This window comes from Episyrphus balteatus, chromosome 1 (assembly GCF_945859705.1).
Source record: "Episyrphus balteatus chromosome 1, idEpiBalt1.1, whole genome shotgun sequence".
Classification (NCBI taxonomy): Eukaryota; Metazoa; Arthropoda; class Insecta; order Diptera; family Syrphidae; genus Episyrphus; species Episyrphus balteatus.
In genome coordinates, this window is record NC_079134.1 from 61351972 (window position 1) to 61374244 (window position 22273).

At 33.7% G+C, this 22273-nt stretch overlaps 1 protein-coding gene across 1 annotated transcript; it reads left to right on the top strand.

Moving 5' to 3' along the window:
* Positions 1-2285: 2285 nt before the first annotated feature.
* On the top strand, positions 2286-3675 carry LOC129905159 (uncharacterized). Its single transcript, XM_055980568.1, has 3 exons — positions 2286-2483; positions 2560-2655; positions 2745-3675. Exons 1-3 carry the CDS (start codon positions 2286-2288, stop codon positions 3426-3428), a joined length of 978 nt encoding a protein of 325 aa, XP_055836543.1. The 3' UTR covers positions 3429-3675.
* Positions 3676-22273: the final 18598 nt, after the last annotated feature.

The window sequence follows — 22273 nt, forward strand, 5'->3', positions numbered from 1 at the left end:
GCTAAAAAACCCAAAAATCACTTGTTTTTTGGCCAACGTGTATAATATTTGATAGAGTTAAAGGCTGTAAAATACATCCTGTTTAGCTTAGACTCTCTTCTATCTAAAAAATGTCGGGTGCCACCTCGCAAATGCAGACAAGTACTCGGCAACCCTACTCAAATGCTAAAAAACCCAAAAATCACTTGTTTTTTGGCCAAAGTGTATAATATTTGATAGAGTTAAAGGCTATAAAATACATCATGTTTAGCTAAGACTCTCTTCTATCTAAAAAATGTCAGGTGCCACCCCGCAAATGTAGACAAGTACTCGGCAACCCTACTCAAATGCTAAAAAACCCAAAAATCACTTGTTTTTTGGCCAAAGTGTATAATATTTGATAGAGTTAAAGGCTGTAAAATACATCCTGTTTAGCTTAGACTCTCTTCTATCTAAAAAATGTCGGGTGCCACCTCGCAAATGCAGACAAGTACTCGGCAACCCTACTCAAATGCTAAAAAACCCAAAAATCACTTGTTTTTTGGCCAAAGTGTATAATATTTGATAGAGTTAAAGGCTATAAAATACATCATGTATAGCTTAGACTCTCTTCTATCTAAGAGATTCTCTTTGATCCGCTAAATGTTCGGTAGATTGATTTAATTTTAAAAAAAGTTACTTTGCTTTTAAAATGCAGTCACTTAATAAAATAAAAAAAAAAAAAACTAAGCAACTAATCAAGTTGTTTATTGTATTAAAAATTATAAGTGTGCATTTTGTTTTAAATAAATTTTAAGAATTCACATATAGACCAGGGTCGATAATTTTTGAAACCAAAAAAAATCATAGTAGAATGAAACCCATTGGAAAAGGAGGTGAATATAATGAAAATTAAAGGAAAAATAAATTACGGGTGAGCCGAGTTCGGGAAGCGGGTGGGTTGAGTTTTTAATGGTAAAAAATGGTATATCTCGATTTCCGGAAAAACTACAAATCCTATAGAAAAAAGTTGTATGGCAAAGTTGTAGGTAATAAAAAGATCTACAACTTTTGTATCAACAATTTTTTCACATAACCTCAAAATTTATGTGAAAAATTCAAAAAACCGAGTTTTTGGTTTTTTATTTTTATCTTTTTCAAAAACAAAAAATTTTCTACGAAATTTGGTGAAAACTTACCTTGTTATGTCTCGAATACACTGTAATTTATTTGATTTAAAATATTAATTTGTTCACCTTATTTTGACTTAATACCAAAAAAACACCCTAATTTTCAATCGAAAATTCACGTGTCAAAATATCAGTTTTTTTCAAAAAGTCGGTGGGCATTTCGTTCGTTAAAATGTCTATTTTCTGATGGTGTAAAAAAAATTTACATTAGTATACTATAGAACATGTTCTAGTAAAATTGAAAAAATGAAAAAAGCTTGAATTCAAAAAAAATTTTTATCATTGTTTACAATTTTGGCCTATTTATTCAAATTTACACTTTAATTACTCAAAAAACATAAGATTTCATGTAACATTGATTAATCTTACGTTTTTTGAGTAATTAAAGTGTAAATTTGAATAAATAGGCCAAAATTGTAAACAATGATAAAATTTTTTTTTCGAATTCAAGCTTTTTTCATTTTTTGAATTTTACTAAAACATGTTCTATAGTATACTAATGTAAAATTTTTTTTACACCATCAGAAAATAGACATTTTAACGAACGAAATGCCCACCGACTTTTTGAAAAAAGCTGATATTTTGACACGTGATTTTTCGATTGAAAATTAGGGTGTTTTTTTGGTATTAAGTCAAAATAAGGTGAACAAATTAATATTTTAAATCAAATAAATTACTGTGTATTTGGAACATAATAAGGTAAGTTTTCACCAAATTTCGTAGAAAAATTTTTGTTTTTGAAAAAGATAAAAATAAAAAACCAAAAACTCGGTTTTTTTAATTTTTCACATAAATTTTGAGGTTATGTGAAAAAAATGTTGGTACAAAAGTTGTAGATCTTTTTATTACCTACAACTTTGCCATACAACTTTATTCTATAAGATTTGTAGTTTTGCCGGAAATCAAGATATACCATTTTTTACCATTAAAAATTCAACCCACCCACTTCCCGAACTCGGCTCGCCCGTAATTTATTTTTCCTTTCATTCTTATCATATTCCCCTCCTTTTCCAATGGGTTTCATCCTACTATGATTTTTTTGTACTTTTTAATGTTTTTGAAGGCATCGGCACTGGTCTAATAGTATTAATATATCCGTGATTATTTTTCGTTATTATTCAAAAAATCAATTTGAAAATGTTTCCATGTTTCTTGTGTGGTGAAAAACATAATGCACGCGATTTTGATAAGATTAAATTTGAGAAATGTGTTTTAATATTAAAAATTCGAAAATCAAAAAACTTTAAATATTCGGATATTAGCCTTCCAAAAGAGTTCTCAGAACTTGGATATCACAGAAAGTGCTTTAAAAAATTTACAGTGATTCACCAACATGTAAGGTTTATTTTTTAATCAAAATTTTTGGATTTCTGGTTAATCTAATTGTGTTAAATAATATTTTACCGACTAGGATTTGAAAAGCTCTTGCAGTTCACGGAATCTGGGGTCACATGATGACGAAATAAATTTCAGCACTTCCTGTCATAGTACGCTTCCAACGAATGAGGTATGTTATATTGTTTTATATAAGACTCCACATAAAATATTTAAAATTTCTCCAAATATTCAATTGTATAATATGAATTTCGTTTACAGGTCGAAGGAGCGTCTTCCCCATCTTCATTAGCCTTGGATGTGAGAAATGTGTGCAATGATGAAAATACAAAATGTTCAGTACTGAAATCACAGGTAAAATCCAGAAAGCCATGTATTTTTTGTGGTAAAACATATAAAAAAAATAGCTATTACTCTGCGACATCAATATGCTCATCAAAAGACGTTATTGGAGCTACAAAACAGTATGCGGAATTAGTTGGTGATTCCGATTTAATAGATAGATTGAGAAACTGTGACAGTTTCTTGTATCACCACTCTTGTAAGGCTTTGTTAAAAAACAAATATAACAAAAAAATAGAAAAAAAAATATCATCAACCAAGTGGCATGCATTACGTCTCATCCATAAAGAGGCATTTGATTCACTCACATATTTTATTGAACAAAATATTTTTATTGAGAACAAAATATTCTATTTACAAGATCTGTACTTAAAATACAAATCTTCACTTCTTGAAATCGATTCTTCCTTCACAAAAAGTGATTTTAATTATTACTTAGCTACCAACTTACAGTACAAATTGTTAAAAAAATATGGTGATAATATTGTTATATGTTCTTCAAGTGATCAAAATAAGAAAAAAATAGTTTATAAGCAGGGATTAGATTTGCATTCCTTTATCAATATTATACAATATTATACACTTTGGCCAAAAAACAAGTGATTTTTGGGTTTTTTAGCATTTGAGTAGGGTTGCCGAGTACTTGTCTGCATTTGCGGGGTTGCACCCGACATTTTTTAGATAGAAGAGAGTCTAAGCTAATCATGATGTATTTTACAGCCTTTAACTCTATCAAATATTATACACTTTGGCCAAAAAACAAGTGATTTTTGGGTTTTTTAGCATTTGAGTAGGGTTGCCGAGTACTTGTCTACATTTGCGGGGTGGCACCCGACATTTTTTAGATAGAAGAGAGTCTAAGCTATACAGGATGTATTTTATAGCCTTTAACTCTGTCAAATATTATACACTTTGGCCAAAAAACAAGTGATTTTTGGGTTTTTTAGCATTTGAGTAGGGTTGCCGAGCACTTGTCTGCATTTGCGGGGTGGCACCCGACATTTTTAGATAGAAGAGAGTCTAAGCTATACATGATGTATTTTATAGCCTTTAACTCTATCAAATATTATACACTTTGGCCAAAAAACAAGTGATTTTTGGGTTTTTTAGCATTTGAGTAGGGTTGCCGAGTACTTGTCTGCATTTGCGAGGTGGCACCCGACATTATTTAGATAGAAGAGAGTCTAAGCTATACAGGATGTATTTTGTAGCCTTTAACTCTATCAAATATTATACACTTTGGCCAAAAAACAAGTGATTTTTGGGTTTTTTAGCATTTGAGTAGGGTTGCCGAGCACTTGTCTGCATTTGCGGGGTGGCACCCGACATTTTTAGATAGAAGAGAGTCTAAGCTATACATGATGTATTTTATAGCCTTTAACTCTATCAAATATTATACACTTTGGCCAAAAAACAAGTGATTTTTGGGTTTTTTAGCATTTGAGTAGGGTTGCCGAGTACTTGTCTGCATTTGCGAGGTGGCACCCGACATTTTTTAGATAGAAGAGAGTCTAAGCTAAACAGGATGTATTTTACAGCCTTTAACTCTATCAAATATTATACACTTTGGCCAAAAAACAAGTGATTTTTGGGTTTTTTAGCATTTGAGTAGGGTTGCCGAGTACTTGTCTACATTTGCGGGGTGGCACCTGACATTTTTTAGATAGAAGAGAGTCTTAGCTAAACATGATGTATTTTATAGCCTTTAACTCTATCAAATATTATACACTTTGGCCAAAAAACAAGTGATTTTTGGGTTTTTTAGCATTTGAGTAGGGTTGCCGAGTACTTGTCTGCATTTGCGAGGTGGCACCCGACATTTTTTAGATAGAAGAGAGTCTAAGCTATACAGGATGTATTTTGTAGCCTTTAACTCTATCAAATATTATACACGTTGGCCAAAAAACAAGTGATTTTTGGGTTTTTTAGCATTTGAGTAGAGTTGCCGAGTACTTGTCTACATTTGCGGGGTGGCACCCGACATATTTTAGATAGAAGAGAGTCTAAGCTATACAGGATGTATTTTGTAGCCTTTAACTCTATCAAATATTATACACGTTGGCCAAAAAACAAGTGATTTTTGGGTTTTTTAGCATTTGAGTAGGGTTGCCGAGCACTTGTCTGCATTTGCGGGGTGGCACCCGACATTTTTAGATAGAAGAGAGTCTAAGCTATACAGGATGTATTTTGTAGCCTTTAACTCTATCAAATATTATACACGTTGGCCAAAAAACAAGTGATTTTTGGGTTTTTTAGCATTTGAGTAGGGTTGCCGAGTACTTGTCTACATTTGCGGGGTGGCACCCGACATTTTTTAGATAGAAGAGAGTCTTAGCTAAACATGATGTATTTTATAGCCTTTAACTCTATCAAATATTATACACTTTGGCCAAAAAACAAGTGATTTTTGGGTTTTTTAGCATTTGAGTAGGGTTGCCGAGTACTTGTCTGCATTTGCGAGGTGGCACCCGACATTTTTTAGATAGAAGAGAGTCTAAGCTATACAGGATGTATTTTGTAGCCTTTAACTCTATCAAATATTATACACGTTGGCCAAAAAACAAGTGATTTTTGGGTTTTTTAGCATTTGAGTAGGGTTGCCGAGTACTTGTCTACATTTGCGGGGTGGCACCCGACATTTTTTAGATAGAAGAGAGTCTTAGCTAAACATGATGTATTTTATAGCCTTTAACTCTATCAAATATTATACACTTTGGCCAAAAAACAAGTGATTTTTGGGTTTTTTAGCATTTGAGTAGGGTTGCCGAGCACTTGTCTGCATTTGCGGGGTGGCACCCGACATTTTTAGATAGAAGAGAGTCTAAGCTATACATGATGTATGTATTTTATAGCCTTTAACTCTATCAAATATTATACACTTTGGCCAAAAAACAAGTGGTTTCTGCGTTTTTTAGCATTTGAGTAGGGTTGCCGAGTACTTGTCTACATTTGCGGGGTGGCACCCGACATTTTTTAGATAGAAGAGAGTATTATCTAAAATATGGTGTTTAGTTTAGCTTTCTAGTGCATAAAAAGTTATACTGTTTTGTTCAAAGAAGATTTTTGTCAGTGTTGTTTTCATTTGGATGGGGTTGCCACATTTGTAGGGTCACGTCCTTTATATTATTTTATTATTTTTTTTGTACTATTTTGGCTTTCGTTTGGCTTTTCAAATTTGTTTTTATCTGGCCAAACAACAAAGATATGAATGTATTAGTTATGTGACAATTTTTCCTTTCAAATAGGGTTGCCACATGGAAGTTCCCATTTTAGAAGTGGCAACCCTATTTTTTTATTTTCAGTATCAATTTATCTTTCATTTGACACTAATTTTAACCTCTAACCTTATGAGCTAAGTAACTCGACGGTCGCCGCTTGGACTATTAGAATAGGAAATACTTCAGCAGAATAACAGAAAAAAGACAAAAAAATACCATCACCTCTGCCACAAGGAGCATTCGCTTCTTCATAAAACAACACATAAGAACAAAAAAAGAAATAAACCGAAGAAGGTCAAACGTCAAAGTAATTTTTTTAAGAGATTCCAATTTTGTAAGGAATTCCCTCGCTTTCGCAACATTTTCCTACTAGCAACATGTTGTGGTACGCCATATCACGTACCACCCGAAAAATTTGGGGTTCCGATAATTTGTATGGGATGCGACATCTTTGTATTCTATAATCTCTATAATCTTTGTCATGATGTAGAAACAAAATAGAAGATAATAAAGAGAGAGATACAACTAGCGCCAGCGGAATTTGTTTGAACTACAAATTCCAATACATACGCATTCCATGAATTTCTGAGGAAAAAAATGGAAAGTAGACTCTTTTTCAAAAATTAATTGTAAGAAAACTATTATAGCAATTCTTATTTTCTAACTTGATATTGATAGAAAAAATAATGAAAAAAAATAAAAAAAATATAACAAAAAATCTAAAAATTCTGGTTTCATAGTACAGTTTATTGTTTTTGGGACTACTTAAAAAGCGATTGGAGGGTTACAAAATAATATTTTCTAACAAAATATAGTTTTACTCCATAGTCCATAAACTAAGCTTTTAAATAAAATAAAAATCAAAATCATACTTTGAAAAACAAAGAAATTAAACCATTTTTTTTTTTAAAAGTTAAGAAAAAATGACTTTTTAGTATTTTTTTGTTGTTTAAGACCTTAAAACTTAATAAAAATTTCTTAAACTAATCAATGTGTTAGTATTTGAGTTGAGGTACTTACTTCTTTTTATTTCGATGAATTTTATCAATAATAATTGCAGAAGTTATACATGTTCAAACATTGTAACATAAGGAAAAATAGCTTCAGTTTCGATTAATTTTTTTCTATGAAAAATACATTTTTAGTTTTTCAAAATAGTTTTACTCCGTAGTTTGATTCAACCTCAATCCAAAATAGAAATAAAAAAAATAAAAATTTTAGTCTAACTAAGAAACAAACCAATGTCTTTCAGGTCGTTCTAAAAGAACGAACATTTTATCATGTTTTGTTCTCTCTTAATTACAAGTGCACAAATTTGGAAATTGTGGGGATGAAGATATTTAGCCTTGTTTATTATCTAAATAATAAAATTTATTTCATTCAATTATCTTTAAAAATGTAAAAGTTATTCACCGATTTGTAAACGATAACCCGATTTTTACGTGGTCCACTCAGCCTTAACCCTCTCTGACGCATTCGATTGCGGTGCATAGTTCGCAGTTCTGAAATGTCTAATGCCATATTTTGAAACAAAATTTTGAAACTCTTTGGCCGCAAATTGCTTCCCGTTATCAGAGTGTATTATGTTTGGAACTCCAAACATATTGATCACTTCTTCTTTTAAAAATTTTAAAACACTCATAGTATCTGCTTTTCTTAACGCTTTCAATATAACAAATTTGGACAAATGGTCTAAAACCACAAACACATACACATTTCCTAATTTTGACCTCGGAAAAGGTCTTAAAAAGTCTATATATAGTTTTTCAAATGGACGATTACTACAATACAATACTTGGTTAGACGCTTTACATTGTTTACACACACTACAATTAGAAACATAATCACGCACATGCACAGTCATATTAGACCAGAAGAAGAACTGCCTAATACGGTTTAAAGTTTTCGAAATTCCACCATGGGCGGATTTTGGTGGATCATGGGCCCTATACAAAATTACTTCAGTCAATTCGGTTGGAACCCAAAGCAACCAAGAATGCTCTAACATTTCTTCTTCGCATAACCTTCTAAAAGCTTTCTTATAGACATATCCGTCTTCAATTTTTAAATCGGGAAGTTCATTTTTACGCTCGTTTATAGTTTCAATAAGCTTCAAGTATTCTTCCGACTGAAATTCTTCGGACTCGAAGTCAATCCACGGGGCAACATCTTCCAAGTCCAGAGAATCTACATGTACCCGAGAAAGAGTATCCGGTACTACATTCTGGCTACCTGTACGGTGCTGTATGTCGAAGACATAGGTCTGCAATGACAAACTCCACCTTGCCAGTTATCCACTCAAATCCTTCGTGCTCATCAGCCATTGAAGGCTGGAGTGGTCAGTAATGACAGTGAAGTCCATGCCTTCGACATACGGCCTGAATTTCTTCAGAGCCATCACCGCGGCCATACACTCCTTCTCGGTCACACTGTAGTTTCTCTGGCTTTTATTAAATTTCTGAGACATGTAAGCTATAGGGACTTCGCCGTCCTCCTCGTCTCTTCGGAACAATACGGCCCCGATCCCCGCATCCGAAGCATCACATTGGATATAAAATCTTTTTGTGAAGTCCGGGTGCGAAAGAACTGGAGCCGAAGTCAAAGCACTTTTCAATTCCTCAAACGCCTTCAGTGCTTCCTCCGTCATTTTGAATTTTACATTTTTCTTGCCCAGCAGATCCGTCAGGGGTGCAGTCAGGCTAGAAAAATTCTTTATGAATTTCCGATACCAGCCTGCTAAACCAAGTAACCGCCGAACATGTTTTTGGGTTTTGGAAAGTGGAAAATCTACTATCGCCTCAACCTTACCAGGGTCGGTTTTAAGCCGTCCACCACCAACTATGAAGCCCAAGTACTTAACTCCTTGAAGCAAAACTTGGATTTCTCCATGTTGATGGTTAGATTCGCTTTGCGTAAGCAGTCAGCTACTTCGCTTAACAGGGCGATATGCGTCTCGAAATCCGGCGCCATGATAAGCAAATCGTCCAGATACACGAATACACGATCCCTAAGTCGTGCAGGAATCACCTTGTCCATCAACTGGCATAACCTTTGGGCTGCATTACACAGTCCAAAGGGCATAACAGTAAATTGGTACAAGGGTCTTCCCGGTACCGCAAAGGCAGTCTTTTCCCTACTCTGTTTCTCCAACGGTATTTGCCAAAATGCTTCCTTTAGATCAATACTACTAATGTAGTATGTATCCGGTAGTCGACTGAGAAGTCCCTCGATATGTGGAAGTGGATGAGCATTTTTCTTCGTCAGTGAGTTCACCTTACGAGAATGCAGGCAAAGTCTATTTTTGCCTGGTTTCCGCAAGAGAACCACTGGCGAACACCATGGGCTTTCACTCACTTCAATAACGCCGAGACTTAACATCCGATCTAACTCTTCATACAAAATGGCTTGTATCGCTGGAGAGACAGGGTAGTGACGCGGCTTCACAGGGAGCGCATCACCAGTATCTATGACGTGCTCCATCAACGTCGTCTTTCCAAGACCATCCCGGTCGAAACATAAAAACTTCTGCTTGACTGTATCCAATCTGGCCTGTTGATCGATACTCAACTGGTGAGCGTTCAGCACTTCAGAATTTTCTTCGAGAGAGACACTACTAACTATTCCTGGGGCTAACTTGAACGCTCTCCAAAATTCAACCCCTAGGTAGATCTCTTGATCCAAGTTAGGAACGAGGAAGAATGTAAGCTCTTCTTCCTTGTCATTATGACGAACTTTAATCTCAATCTTGCCCTCTATGGACTGACTTTTACCGTCAGCCGTTTTCACTCCGGATTTAAAGGGAGTTACTCGACAACCGAGCTCTTCGACTAGCTGCATACAATTTTTCCCTAATATGCTTACGCTGGCTCCACTGTCGAGCAAACCAAAAACTTCTTTTTCTCCCAATTTATTCCGGGCATAGGGTCGAGGATCTGAGGATAAATTTAAAATCGAAGACATTTTTATTTTATTTGCTCTTCGCGCTCGGTATCTTTCCCTACATTTAAAAATTTCCTTAGATGGTACACTAATCTCACTATTAAAAATTCTCTCTTTGGCGCGTTCGTATTCTTGGAGACGGATATGTAATGGCCTTATTTGGAATAAGTTCTTCTCTTTTTCTTCAAAATCTACATCTTTACATTTAATTTCACGTTTTAAAATTTTAATTTTTTGCTCTTCCCCTGGTGGAAGAGTTGTTAAACAAGTTTCTTTTTCATTACTATTTACTATCGGGGGTTCTATTTTTGGGTCGAACGCGATTCCCCCGAAGCCTTCGCGTCCCTTGCTCGGTTTTCCGAAAGACATCTCGTACAATTAGTCGTATAAAAACCTTCTAGGCCACAGTTATAGCAATGGACTCGTCTTTCGGAAGGGCAGTTGAACCAAGTGTGGCCCTGCTCCTTGCAGTCCCAACACTCAAGAGTAGAAGCATCAGCCTGTTTCCGAGGAGGGTTTTTCGAACGTGTCTGACCAAACTGATAAGCCGCTAGTCTTTCCTCCGAAGGCTGGTATTCATCTTCATACTCCAGCTCGTTCACACCATACCTAGCTGAAGGCCTACCAGTTGGCTTCGGCAGTTCACTATCCTTCTTCGGAAACGCAGCTTCTACTTCCTTGCAAACATGTCTCAGCTGATCAAGGGAAAAGATTGCTTGAGGGAAAACCAAATTTCTTAATTTGTCGTTGAGGTTTCGTTTTAATACCTTTACTAGATCAGCTTCTGGAATTGCCATTCGCAACTGGTACCTCATTTTGTTTATCGCTACGAAGAATTCCTCACTACTCTCGTTCGGATTTTGTTTCCGTTTTAATATATTCCGTACGATTTCTATATCAGTAAGGGGGTTTTGGTATCGGCTTAGCAAAGCTTCTTTTAAGGTTGGCCAATCTAAATCTTTGTCTCCTTGGTACTGCCAGAACCAATCTAATGCCGGACCCGAGAGCAATTGGTGGAAGTCTCTCAGTACCTCCTTCCACGGAGACGCATGCCCTTACCACGAAGTCTTCGACTGTCAGGTGGTCTGACAGGCCGTCGAACTTCCCTATACCCCACTTATCTACCCTTGTTGGAGCTCGATATCCAGAAGTCATATATGGACTTATAACTGGAGGTGGATAAGGAAAAGGTGTAAATGGAGTTTGATAGCTCCCAAAAACTGGAGGATTGTACTGCGGTTGGAAAGGTATTTCCGGCGCAGTCGACTGAATTGGATTACTTCTACCTTGACGCCCTACTGGTACAAACGCACTTCTACCTTGATCAGCTAAAGGATTTGCATACACTGGTGGTGGCCCTGCAGGAGCAGGGTTATAACTTGCAACTGGTGGTGGAACTACGTGGAATTGATTTGACGTTGGTGGTTGTACACTGTTAACAGGTGGTTGACTGGGAGTCGGTACACTAACAGGTGGAACTGGCATCGCCAAAGTTAGCTGTTCTAGAAAACCACTTAATTGACTCTGTATACCTTCGCTAATGGCTCTCTCCACATTCTGCTGCAACACTTCCTGACAGGTAGATATGCTTCTTGCTATTTGTGTTTCTATAAACGAAGTAACATTATTCGGTAAAACTTTCTTTTGTCTTGTTTTTTGCAGGGTTTGACTAATGCTATCGAGGATACCTATCGAACCTTTGTTGTTATGGATACCTGTAGCACTATCAATATCTACTTGACCTTGAGCTTGCCTGACTGTGTTGTCTGCCCCCGCCCCACTAAGATCACTGTAAGATGGGGTGGTTATCGAGTTGGTATTACGACTAACAATAGGATTGTTGGTACTTTGACCATTTGGATTCGTACCATTACTATTAAGTACGTTGGGATTTGGAACATTTGGAACTACACCGCCATTGCCGATCTTGTAATTCTCGTCTCTTCTCTTTCAGCCTCTTGGAGCATTCGCTGTATGCGTTCTTCTTCATCTTTATTAGCATGTGCCATTTTGGATTTTTATCAAGACTCAACAAGTAGAACGAAATTCACCAATGGAACAAGCAGAAAAAACAACAACAAGTACTTTATGTGGTGAATTTTTGAAATTAATTAATGCTATCTTCCCTTATTTCTATTTTATTATTTTTGAAAACTGTTAACTGTTTTGTTTTTTTTTTTTTCAAAAAAAAACGAATATGTGTATATATTAGGGCGTTCGTTATTTAGGTTTTTTTCGAAAATCACGTTCCTAAGTAGAAAAACTGTTTCTAAATAATAAAAAAAAAATCCCCTAATTTTTTCAGATTTTTATTTTGACGCTAGAAGGCGCCCCAAGAGGGTTAAAGTTTTTTCTTAATTGAAAAAGGTAAATGTTGGCTTATACAGCCATTATTTTAATTATGGCCTTAAGATAAATTTTTTTGATGGGGACCTTGTCTACATTAAACAACGTTTTCAAAAAGGTATATACCATTTTACTAGGACAAAGGGTTTAGTTAGGGCATACCGCATACATGTCTTTTTTGGGTTTGTTAAAGCAAGCATGTTTTATTTAAACAAGCATAGGAGTAGCATGAAAAATAAAATAAAACCCAAAAACGACATGTATGTCCTGACTAAACCCCTTGTCCTAGAAAAATGGTTTATACCTTTTTGAAAACGGTGTTTAATGTAGACAAGATCCTCATCAAAAAAATTTACCTTAAGGCCATAATTAAAAAAATGGCTGTATAAGCCAACATTTACCTTTTTCAATTAAGAAAAAACTTTAACCCTCTTGGGGCACCATCTAGCGTCAAAATAAAAATCTGAAAAAATTAGGGGATTTTTTTTATTATTTAGAAATTGTTTTTCCACTTAGGAACTTGATTCAAAAATAACGAACGCCCTAATATATATATATAAATAAATAGAAAAAACAATATTGTAACAAAAAAAAAATAAATTAATTAATCAAAAAAACTGTAACCTTTACCAATTTTCTTGTTGTTCAAAGAAAACTTTTTAAATTTTGAAAAATGAACAGAAAAATAAATTTATGTAACTGTAACAAAAAGGAATTAACAAAAAAAAACTGAATATGTAAATAAATTAACAAAAAAATTAACGATAAAAAAGGAAATGTTTAACCAAACGAATGAAAATAAATAACAAAAAAAATGTGAAATTAATAAATATTGCAAACCAGTTAATGATTTTTTTTAAAGAATTGTTTAAATGTAACTAAAGAAAGATTTAAAAAAATCAAATGAACAAAAAAAATTGTATAAATAATGAAAAAACTTAAACTATCAAAAAAAATTGAAGTATTTTCAAAACCAAAAATGAAATTTGAAAAAAAAATCAAAGAAACCGAAAATTTTTAATAAATAAATAAGGATTTTCAAAAAAAGCTTGAAAAACAAACAGAAAATTGTACCTAAAACTAAACGAAAAATAAATAACAATAATTTTCTAAATTCGTATGTTTTTGAAAATCTTAAAGTACCTTTTCCTAAGAAAAAGACTTAAGTTTTCTAAACGAAATAGAAAATTTTAAGTTTCTCCAATGGCAAACTTTGAAAATAAAAAAGATTGAATTGAAGAATGACGAAACTATATTAAACTTGATAAATGAAACGAAAACTTAACTTAGAAAACAAAATAGATTAACGAAGACTAAACTTTCAAAAATTTCAGAAGTTTCTAAAAATAATTCAAAAATTCTTTTTTTTTTCAAAAAAAAAGAAAAGATTTCAATTAGAAATTAACGAAAAATAAGTAATTTTCTTAAACTAAGCTTAACCCTCTACTGCATGAATTATGAACGAAATGAAATAAAAAATTTTTTAACAACTTTTTAGGTTTATTAATAGTTGAAAAAAGGTATTACATAATTTTTTTTTTTTACATATATATACATTTTTAGAAACATAAACCATATATGGGTTAGTATGCAGCAAGTCGATTTCCAGCAAACAATTAATAACCCATATATGGTTTAGTATGCATTCAAGGTATATTTTGTAAAGTATGTTTTTATTACATTGGACTTTCCTTATTCATGGAATTTATTCAAAGTCTTTCTTTTATCATTGTTGCAGAAGAACACCTTCCATTTTCTACACGCACACAAAACGATTTCAGTCCGCAAATTTGACATATCGGTGTTTTTGTTTGCCATTCAGGGATATGGTCGATGTTTTCAGTTAGCATTGAATTCAACGGCTTTGGCCCTTGGTTGTTGTGAGTGAATTGAAATTTCGGGATTAGATGGGGCTGGACTTCCGTGACTTGTATATAACTCCCTCAGCTTTGTTTTGTTCCATCTCTGGCTGAAGGGCCTCCCCTTTTTCGTGACATTGTAGGTGTTACAGATTTGCAAAAATGCTCGGAGATGGCTTGTTTGATGTTAAAAAGGGTCAGAATCTGAAGCTAGATCGTCATCACTTCGAAAGCCATCACCAGTTTTAGCATTATCACACTTATTTTTTCCATAGAAAGTCTTCGAATTCATTTTACAAAAAAAATTAAATTCCCACAAAAATCAGTAATGTAAGTCGCCAACGCATGATAACCCATATATGGTGTTTTGAAAAAAAAAACAAAAAACAAACTTCGTAAACATATAAAAATATAATAAATTCATACGAAACTTATTTTTAATTGGATGGAACTTACTTATTTATTATAAAAAACACTTGAAAAGTTCACACTTTTATTCACTGATTTGCACTTTAGACATGCTCTTGAAACAATGAGTTTATTTCAGAATCACGACTCTCTTACTGATAATAAAAACCGGTTAATTATAAAAAAATAGACACAGTTTTATTAAAGTTTTTTCTTTTTGACATTTGGTGCAATATAACGGGAACAAATCGATATGAAGTCGATAAACCATATATGGGTTAGTATGCGGTAGAGGGTTAATATATTTTCTATTTTCAAAAAAAAAAAATACGTAAACTATTGAGAAAATTTTTCAAACAAAACGAAAATTGGTACAAGAAAGAAAAACGAAAAACAGTAACGAAGATCTAATTCAAAATTTTGTAATTTTTTGAAAATTAGATTTATATTTTTGTAGTATTGTATTATTGTATATTTTGTGTTTTTATTGCATATTATTAAGGATATTTTGTATTTTAGTATATTTGTATATTTTGTGTTTGTGTATGTACTATTAGTTTAGGGTTTAATTCACCGTAGACACTTATTTTCAAAACTGTAGTTTTTTTTTTTTTCTTCGAAGTATTTTAACTTTTAGAAAACGATATATAGATGACGATGTTATAATTTTCAAAATTACTATTAGAAATTTTCATAATTTTCAAAAAAATAGTTATTATGTAGGGTTTTGTTTCCTACGAATACGGGGTGCTTCAGGTAGCTTTTTAGCGAATCCGATGATACGATCCAACTTACGACCATACTAAAAAAAAGACTTCAGACAGACGAACTAAACTCCCTTGAGATGACAATAATATGGGACCAGAACTCTATCAGAAACACTAACAAATCACAGTACAAAGTTTTCCTAATCGTTCCCGCAATCCTAGACTGTCTCAAGGACCTTGTCTAGAAGACATGAAACCAAGGGCGGATCCAGGATTTTTTTCTGGGGGGGCACAAGGGACGTTCAGCAATAAAAGTTAGAAATCAATTGAAGTATCATACGACTGACTGACAAGCAGCGAATTTTAACGACGCACAGTGCAGTATTTTGGTCTAAACCCTGGCCAAAAATATTTGGCCACATTTTCCACATCAAATATAATTACCAAATGAGAAAAAAGTTATTCGGAAGAAAAAATTTTCATTTTCTTGGTACAGTAAAAGCCACTTAAGTGCTTACCCACTTACCTCCCGATTAGCCCGAATAAAAAAATATTAAAATCACGTACAATCCTGCTTTAACTTTTCTTAATGTTAGTAACTTATTCTTTATTTTATTTTTTGACTCAAGTTGTTTCATTAAATAGTTTTTGAGAAATTAAGTTTTAAAAATGAAATTTACGGCGTGTTTTTTTTTACAACTCAGTAGCTACTCATTTATCATTTTATTCATTTATTGTTTTTATTGTTTTTCGAATAAAATAAAAAAATGAGTACCAACTGAATTGTAGAAAAAACACGCCTTTAGAAAACAAAATTTTTTCGTTTTTAATTGATTTTGTATAAAATTTGCAATATTTTGGACATATTAATACCACTATTTAATGACCTGGTAGTTTTTAGTCAAATACTAAAGACTTCATTCGATATAAATATTAAAGTTCCTATAAGAATACAAAAAAAACTGAAACATACTTTTTTCCCGGGAAACCCAGTTTTGTTTTTTTTTTTTATTTGCATTAACTTTTTTTTATCTCAAGAATATTGTGTTCAAATTTTAGGTCTATTGGAGCCAAATTGACCACGTTATGAGTATTTTAAAACTTCGCTTACGAACGTTTTAGTCCAGAGTTCAAAACTTTAAATCGTTCTCCAAACAACTAATGTTTTCAAAGCCGGTGCCCCTGATAACATCAAAACTAAGTAAGGGTCGCTTTTGAGGAGCTTTTTTTTTTCAAGGGGTCTTTATTTTCGGGAGTGCAAACTTGGGCAAACTCTTGAAATGCAAGATTGTTCTACATATCCAGCAGTTCAATAATATATAGGTTATGCAATGTTGTGGCGTGTAGCGCTATTTAAAAAACAATACCTACCAACCCCTCCATATGAAAAAATAGAGTTGCATAGAGAATTAATTTTTTTTAGAATACCATTCATACCTTGACTGTCGATGTCCATATCAAAATTTTTCACCAAAATCACTTTAGAGTTAAAAAAAAAACACTTAGAAAATTCACTATTTTTCAAATCGAAAAAAAAATCGTGTTTACCCAACAAATAGTCGTTTATTAATTTGTGAGGTGGAGCTTTTCATGGGAAAGGCTTGCAACAAACAATAAAATTCGTATTTCCAGCCAGATATAGATAAGAGTTTCACTCAAGTTCTTTCTGTTATTATTCATAGGGTAGGATGGTATAAGAGTGCGCGGTTGATAAGAGTGCGCAAAGCGATTTTCTACGGTTAGAAAAGGGAATATTGGACTGAATGCACTTATTTTGGGAAGATCTAAATAAGTTTGATCTGCTGTCAAAATTTCATGCAAATGTGTTTGTAAACAGAGGTGCTAGTTAAGTTTAAGTTTTTTAGCACTTTTTTTTCCAATTTTTCTTGCCAAAAAAATTAAATTTTCCGCTTAACAACAAAAAATAACAATAAACAAAGTATGAGACATTGAAAAGTCGACAAAAAGAAACATTTGAGGAACACGTTAGATTGGTCATGAAGTGCATTGTAACATGTACATTCTTCGATTACATGTCTGAACGTGTAAGAGTGCGCACCATGATGATGTATATGAGTGCGCGGGTTATAAGAGCAGTAATTGCTATCCAGGCTTCAAAATAACTGGCATTTGTTCATATACCAGCAAACAGCAGCTAGAAAAGGCAATTCCAACCAAAAAGAAACCAAATACAAGTTTTACAAATGTTGCGGTAAATTTTACCACAACAAGTTTTACCTTCCCATTCCATTCCCTTTTAATCATTTTCTTGAATCCCATTCTTTTGCTGCTCCAAAATGCCCGAAGAGATTATTAGAGACCTGGTCCATCAGCCAGAAGCTTGTTCTTTGAGTATCTTGGAAAAGCAAACAAAACAGGTTTATATTAGAATATATAGTGTGACGTGTGATTGATAGTTCACACAGACTATAAAGTCGTTATTGGACGGGCGCGGGCGGTCCATACAATAATTATTTGGAGATGTATAACTATTTGGACGGGCGGTCCAAATAATAACTATTTGAAGACACATTAGATATGTTTGTGAGAGATGACTCACTCAGGAGATAAAGGCATGAAGTATTTACCCATGTCCTACGTAAATGTGAATTAGAATTCACCAACGTAAATTTAGTATGGCCGAGTGCCCACCATAAGTGCCTTGCATAAAAGTAAAACCACTTTGCGATGTGTTTCCCTTCCCCTAATTGTCTGCGCGAAGGTCTACGGTTTTAGTTTAATTAACTTTCGCGTTTGAATCCTTTCTCGCGGTTTAATTTGAAAATGTAAATGGTCGTGACTCCGTCTAGAAGAAATATTTTCCTCCAATTTATTAGTTCTGGGCCGGTTTGGGCTGGGGACTTTGCGTGGTTTTGAAATAGTTTTTTCGTTTAATTCTTTTTAAATGGAATTGGCGGAAGCGGGCTGAATGCGTCCACTGAGCCACTGTTGGTGAGAATATCACCAACGCATGAGATCGCATGCGATGGTTATTCGACATCGGAGCAGGCCGCTAGCCAATAGGCAGGGTGCTGTTGTTAGACCGAGACAGAAAACCTCCATGCACTAAGATCGGAAGAGGATGACCATATGGTCGTGGCGGCATGTTCGTTTTGGCCCGCCATTATTACTTGACTTCTTGGAAGACCTTTAAGTGATAAAGTTGTGAAAAGTTTAAGCAGAAAACTATTTTCGATTTTGGCGAATTAATTTGTAGAGATAATTTTGAGATTGTGAAAATATAAGTCCAGTTGGGGACGAATATTTTCTAGTAAATTTTGGAGGAAAATTTTGATTCGGAGGAGGTCCGAAGATACCATTAGAGGGAGGAAAAATTGTTTGGGACATAGACTTATACCAGGACAAAGGATTCAAGTTTTTTTGAAGATAAGTATTTGGTTTTTATTTGTGAAAAAATTAGTATTTGAAGTTTCGTTTTTGAGTGGCCCTAAAGTGGGATTAATTTGTAACCGATTAGGCCTTCGTAACGTTTTGTTTTATCCCGATATTTTGCGGGACTCGCGACCATTGTAACTTACCGTTGTATTTCGGGATCTTTCCCAAAGTGGTTTTCCCTTGTGTCTTTTGGCACAGAGAAATTGTAATTTTACTTTTGCTTTTGGTTTTCTTTTATTTTTTTGCATATCTACATTTTGAATTTCATTTGTCGTTTCAATTAAATTATTTTTGTACTCTGATTGTTTTCGAAAAGATACTGGGTTTTTGTCCAGGACTACCAAGGTTTCCCAGTCTTTAAAAAAATAAAATTTCTTAAATTCCAATTAGGAAATAAATTCATTTCTTTTATTTTTAATTTGAAGATTACTTTTCAGTTTAGGCCTGGTTTTGGTAAACTTCCAATTAAAAAGTTTCCTGGCGCCCACCCTAGTAAGTAGAAGTAACACCCTGTGTTTACTTTTATTTCTTTTCTATTTTTTTTATTGTTGTTTGAATTTATTTATTGTTGTTTGATACATTTTATTAATCGGACGGATTAATAAAGTGTATCAAAAAGTCTGAACCCACCCCATCACACTGAGCTACGGGATACAGCATAATTTTGTTGTATAATTGCATATTCTATTTCATCGAACGCGCTCATTGTTTGACAGTTGTCATTTGCATCATAAAATTAATTTCATAAAGTCACGCTGCACGCAGGTGCTTTCGTTTGTTTGTTTTGTAAAATAATTAATTAATTAGATTGGCGTTTCGTTTTGTTTTCATTTAAGTTCAATTATAAAATAATCATGCCTATTACAGAAGACGCAGTGACTCAGTCCCCGGGAATCTACTCGATCCGCAACCGAATCAAATTTCAATCTGTGAACTCCCTGGGATGAACTGTATTATAGATCCACGAAAATACACTAAACTGCTTACCGACACATGTCATTGTTGACAATTACATAGCCAAATGTCATTCTATCACTTCCGCACCGGCGGCATCGGTAATACGAAATCTTGTGATAGTGACACTCACTCCCGCCGCAGTGCATCTGCGTCTTCCGTAATAGGCATGAATATATATTAACGTAATAAATTCGGTGAAATAAAAAGTGTAACAATTGGCGGCCACAACGTGGGGCCCATTTGAGAAGCTGTTAAAAAAAAATTGCATATTACCTACGTACCTACCTACCTAACCTGTGCAGTGTGCATACATCTGGAGTGTTTTATTGAGAGTTAAATTGCTGGTTTTTGTGTCATTTTATTTTCTTTTATATTTTTTTGTCTTGTTTATATTGGAAACTAAAAAAGTTTTATTCCCTAGGTAAAATTTGATTGATTTTTTAATTGAGTGATCGCAGCAGGGCGAAGTTGCAGTATAGAAAACAACAACAACATCAACCCCATTTTCTATAAGAAGTTGTTCGAGTTTTTTTTGTTGGATTTAATAAGTGTGGGAGTACCTACTTATCTACGTAAGGTTTCGTTTTTTTTTTTCATACATATTTTTTTTACTGTATTCATTTGCTTTAAATTATATTATTCTTCTGCTTTTTTGTTGTTGTTCAATGGTAAACGAATTCATTTCATTGCACCAACGAACCAACATACATACATATATACATTACATATTATTTTTTTTCTATTAAATTCTTAGTCGTAAACAACTAGAATAGTGTTATTAGACCGTGGGGATTTTTTGTGGGAAATTTTTTTGTGAAATTTTTTTTTACTGATTTTAGTATTTGAAATTTCGTTTTTGAGTGGCCCTAAAGTGGGATTAATTTGTAACCGATTAGGCCTTCGTAACGTTTTGTTTTATCCCGATATTTTGCGGGACTCGCGACCGTTGTAACTTACCGTTGTATTTCGGGATCTTTCCCAAAGTGGTTTTCCCTTGTGTCTTTTGGCACAAAGAAATTGTAATTTTACTTTTGCTTTTGGTTTTCTTTTATTTTTTTGCATATCTACATTTTGAATTTCATTTGTCGTTTCAATTAAATTATTTTTGTACTCTGATTGTTTTCGAAAAGATACTGGGTTTTTGTCCAGGACTACCAAGGTTTCCCAGTCTTTAAAAAAATAAAATTTCTTAAATTCCAATTAGGAAATAAATTCATTTCTTTTATTTTTAATTTGAAGATTACTTTTCAGTTTAGGCCTGGTTTTGGTAAACTTCCAATTAAAAAGTTTCCTGGCGCCCACCCTAGTAAGTAGAAGTAACACCCTGTGTTTACTTTTATTTCTTTTCTATTTTTTTTATTGTTGTTTGAATTTATTTATTGTTGTTTGATACATTTTATTAATCGGACGGATTAATAAAGTGTATCAAAAAGTCTGAACCCACCCCATCACACTGAGCTACGGGATACAGCATAATTTTGTTGTATGTTTGCATATTCTATTTCATCGAACGCGCTCATTGTTTGACAGTTGTCATTTGCATCATAAAATTAAATTCATAAAGTCGCGCTGCACGCAGGTGCTTTCGTTTGTTTGTTTTGTAAAATAATTAATTAATTAGATTCGCGTTTCGTTTTGTTTTCATTTAAGTTCAATTATAAAATAATCATGCCTATTACAGAAGACGCAGTGACTCAGTCCCCGGGAATCTACTCGATCCGCAACCGAATCAAATTTCAATCTGTGAACTCCCTGGGATGAACTGTATTATCGATCCACGAAAATACACTAAACTGCTTACCGACACATGTCATTGTTGACAATTACATAGCCAAATGTCATTCTATCACTTCCGCACCGGCGGCATCGGTAATACGAAATCTTGTGATAGTGACACTCACTCCCGCCGCAGTGCATCTGCGTCTTCCGTAATAGGCATGAATATATATTAACGTAATAAATTCGGTGAAATAAAAAGTGCAACAATTGGCGGCCACAACGTGGGGCCCATTTGAGAAGCTGTTAAAAAAAAATTGCATATTACCTACGTACCTACCTACCTAACCTGTGCAGTGTGCATACATCTGGAGTGTTTTATTGAGAGTTAAATTGCTGGTTTTTGTGTCATTTTATTTTCTTTTATATTTTTTTGTCTTGTTTATATTGGAAACTAAAAAAGTTTTATTCCCTAGGTACAATTTGATTGATTTTTTAATTGAGTGATCGCAGCAGGGCGAAGTTGCAGTATAGAAAACAACAACAACATCAACCCCATTTTCTATAAGAAGTTGTTCGAGTTTTTTTTGTTGGATTTAATAAGTGTGGGAGTACCTACTTATCTACGTAAGGTTTCGTTTTTTTTTTCATACATATTTTTTTTACTGTATTCATTTGCTTTAAATTATATTATTCTTCTGCTTTTTTGTTGTTGTTCAATGGTAAACGAATTCATTTCATTGCACCAACGAACCAACATACATACATATATACATTACATATTATTTTTTTTCTATTAAATTCTTAGTCGTAAACAACTAGAATAGTGTTATTAGACCGTGGGGATTTTTTGTGGGAAATTTTTTTGTGAATTTTTTTTTTACTGATTTTTTTTAGTGAAC